General features: G+C 43.4%; 1 protein-coding gene across 1 annotated transcript in view; it reads right to left on the bottom strand.

The window, feature by feature from the left end:
- Positions 1 to 3,689, bottom strand: part of LOC101848446 (transient receptor potential cation channel subfamily M member-like 2) — a gene marked incomplete in the record, with an annotated part of 82,665 nt that overhangs the window by 34,692 nt on the left and 44,284 nt on the right. The window contains 1 exon segment of the mRNA XM_013085273.2: positions 1,001 to 1,248. Coding sequence (XP_012940727.1) covers positions 1,001 to 1,248 — 248 coding nt within the window.

The raw sequence follows: 3,689 nt of genomic DNA, 5'->3' as shown, positions 1-3,689 counted from the left end.
AGAGAAGGACAGAGAGAAGGGGGAGACAGAAGCAGACAGAGGGAGAGAGACAGGGAGAGAAAGGAAGGAAGAAGGGGAGAAAGTGGAAGAGAGAGGGAGAGAGGGGGAGAGATGGCGAGGGAGGGGGAAAGGAGTGAAAGGTAGAGAAGGAGAGTGGGAGAGAGGGGGATATACCAGAAGTGGAGAGTAGGGAGAAAGAGAGGGTGGGAGAAGGGGAAAGAGAAGGAGAGGAAGGAAAGAGAGATACAGAGAGGGAGAGATAGGGAAAGAAAGGGAGGGAGAGAGAGAGAGAGAGAGAGAGAGAGAGAGAGAGAGAGAGAGAGAGAGAGAGAGAGGGGGGGGAGAAGGAGAGAGAGAGAGGGGCGAATGGAGGAAAAGAGAGAGGGGCGAATGGAGGGAGAGACAGAGAAAGAAAAGAGGAGGGAGGGAGAGAAGGAGACAAACCACTAAGACTGCTTAAGAATCTTCCATCTCTAGTTATCCAATCACTGTTGTCACAGCTTATATTGATAGTAACCTAACAGCCAATCAAATGTCTTTAAAGTTCAACAAAGGATATACATGGTGACCTACGTGTAGAGACCTACGATTTCACTGTCCCATGGTGACCTATATGTAGAGAGATATGATCTCACCATCAAATAGTGACATGTATGTAGAGACATGCTCTTGCCATCAATTGGTGACATATGTGTAGAGACATACGATCTCACCATCCCGAAATGACCTATATGTTGAGACATGCGATCTCATCATCCCGTATTGACCTATATGTTGAGACATGCGATCTCATCATCCCGTATTGACCTATATGTTTAGACACGATTTCACCATCCCGTATTGACCTATATGTTGAGACATACGATCTCACCATCCTATGGTGACCTATATGTAGAGCGATATGATCTCACCATCCCGTACTGACCTATATGTTCAGAAATATGATCTCATCATCTATATTGACCTATATTTTGAGACTCACGATCTCACCATCTCATACAGCATGGTGACCAGAGGACCGAGGATTTGGTGAGCGGCGAAATTTTTGAGGATGCGGAAGAAGAACAAGATGAAATTGACGCTGAACATAATCCTGGCCCAGATGAAGTTTTGACCCGTCAGTGTGACCCTCAGGACAATGGCCGCGGCTAAGGTCAAGCAGAGTATGACGTCATAGCGGTTAAAATTCCTTGTGCACCAGTAGCTCCAGAGCTTTGATTTGCAGGTGAAGGCCCTGTTGTCCAAGATCTGTGAGGGAAGGGGGGAGATTGGGACAGGGGGGATCAGTGGCAGAGGGAGGGGGGTGGGGGAAGCGTGGGTGGACGGGTTGAAAGGGATGGGAGATGGGCGGATCGGGGGCGGGGGGAGATGGGAAATGGGGGATGGCGGGGGAGGGGGGATCGGGAGGTCAAGGGAGCAGGGATAGGAAGGGGAGTGGGGATGTTAAAATAGGATTTGTTTATGCTTATAAATTATATCAGCGCGCGTATATATGTCATGACGTGGTGAATACAGGTGCTGTCACTCTTGGGGTACATGGAGTTATTTTGGAACATCTTAAAGTGAGTTCATCTGTCTTGCTTTTGGTGAAAAAAAGATACTCATTAATTCTGTCTTGAACAGAAGTCGAGATATTTGCGACTGAAGGAGGTGGAGGTCGGCTGGTGTCAGAGGTAAAATTTGCGAAAAAATGGTCGCCAACGTTTGGTGGCTTCCACAGCATGAGTGTTCATGGAAAATGGCAAATTTCGATTTTTGTGTCTTTGATTAACGTTTTTTTCATTAAAAATCCACACTGAAATGCGTTTTTTAAAGTGGACATAAAAGGTGATGGGCCAAATAAAGGAAATTCGAAAATAATTGCTCAACGGTCAGAAAAGTGCTATTTTCTTTGGTTTCATGACTTTGACGAGCTTTGATTTCACTAAACTGCCTCCTATATAGATAGATAGATAGATAGATAGATAGATAGATAGATAGATAGATAGATAGATAGATAGATAGATAGATAGATAGATATACATATAAATATACACATACACACACACACACATATATATATATATATATATATATATATATATATATATATATATATATATATATATATATAATATATATACATGTATATATATACTAAACTCCTGTTTACCTTTGCAAAGGTGATCATGTTCGTTTTCCAATATTTACAAAACGGGGCAGTTTAAACACAAACTGTTTTCTGGCGTTATGAAAGGATAGTTGGGGCATCACTGTGAATATTACATTTTATCGGATTACATTTTCAACTTCCGGTTAATGCACAAAAATGCTCAGTAGTGGTTATGGGATCTATTAGATCGGATAACGGCAGTACATCTCCAGTACAAGGAAGCCACTAGGTTGTTGGTAAATCGTAGCGTGATCTGCCTCCATATCTCCTGGATGGCCACATACAGTTTCTAAGTGGTTCTCAGCCTTGGTTGTCTCCCCTCAATGCGTTGTTTAATTTCATCACAAAAATGTTTGATAGGGTTTTAATGGGTTTAAATCAGTGCTAGGGGCAGAGTGAAGCTGTGGAATTATGCCATGGTGTTGGAGGAAGTCCTGTGTAACGCGGGACATATGCGCATAATCATTGTCTTGCTGGAACCTGAAGTTAAAATTTTGTCTGTGTATAGGGCCTTAGAACTTCTGCTGAGCAGCAAGCAGCATTGATACCTGGACCTCGACTTTGGCCTTGATTTTAGAAGATCATTGGTCCTACTTTGTAGTTCCACATGATGCCACCCCAGATCATGACGCAATGTCCTCCCCAGCGACTCCTCTTTATGACACAGCTGTCACAATTACATTCGCCTCCCTTTTGATAAACTCTGAGGCCCCTGTTTATTGTATCTATGGAGAAGAGGCATTCTTCCGAAAATGAGAACCGAAGACCAGTCTCTCAGACGCCTGTTGACTTGGTGCTGGGCCCAGTTGAGAAGCTCTTGGCGATGGTGTGCGGTCAAGACAGGACCATGAATAGGTTGATGGCGTCTAAGGCCAACCTGACGCAATCGTCGGGTTACTGTGTGTCGACTTCTGGATCCTCCGTGGGTACTACCTGCCAAATCTGACGCTCTTCTAGCTGTCTTAAGTCGATTTGAACGATACATCCCAACAATGTGCTGTATGCACGGGCACTGGTCACTCTGGGTCGAAATGACCTTTTTCGGTCCGAAGTAGAATTCGCGAGCTGAAAACGAGTTGTCAGTCTGTGGATAGTCGAGATGTGAACACCAAAATGATTGGCGACCACAATTGGTCTTTCTCCACCTGCCAAACGGCCTGTTGCTCTTTCTCGCTGTATAGCCCTTAAACACAGCACTGTCATTACAAATGCAGGTGAAACGGCCAAACTGATTTTTTTACCACAACTTTCATAGCCGAGCTCAGGTGAATACTTTTCACACTTTTTTCACTCATTGAGACTATTTCGAGAGCACCACGTGGCTTTTTCCATGCTCCAATAATAAGGGGCAATAGCTCTAGTTTTCGGTCACAAGCAAGACAGGCGACTTTTGATTTTTAAAGAACATATGACATGCTCTCATTTGTGTAAATTTCAGTCTTCTGCCATTGTTGGTTATTAAGTTATGACCCAAATAGTTTTTTGCATTTCTTTTGCTCGCTAGTATATTATATATATATATATATTAAATATTTAT

The sequence above is a fragment of the Aplysia californica genome, unplaced genomic scaffold, assembly GCF_000002075.1.
Source record: "Aplysia californica isolate F4 #8 unplaced genomic scaffold, AplCal3.0 scaffold00361, whole genome shotgun sequence".
Classification (NCBI taxonomy): Eukaryota; Metazoa; Mollusca; class Gastropoda; order Aplysiida; family Aplysiidae; genus Aplysia; species Aplysia californica.
Note: the sequence above shows the minus strand (reverse complement) of the source record. Positions and strands in the feature narration are given on the sequence as shown.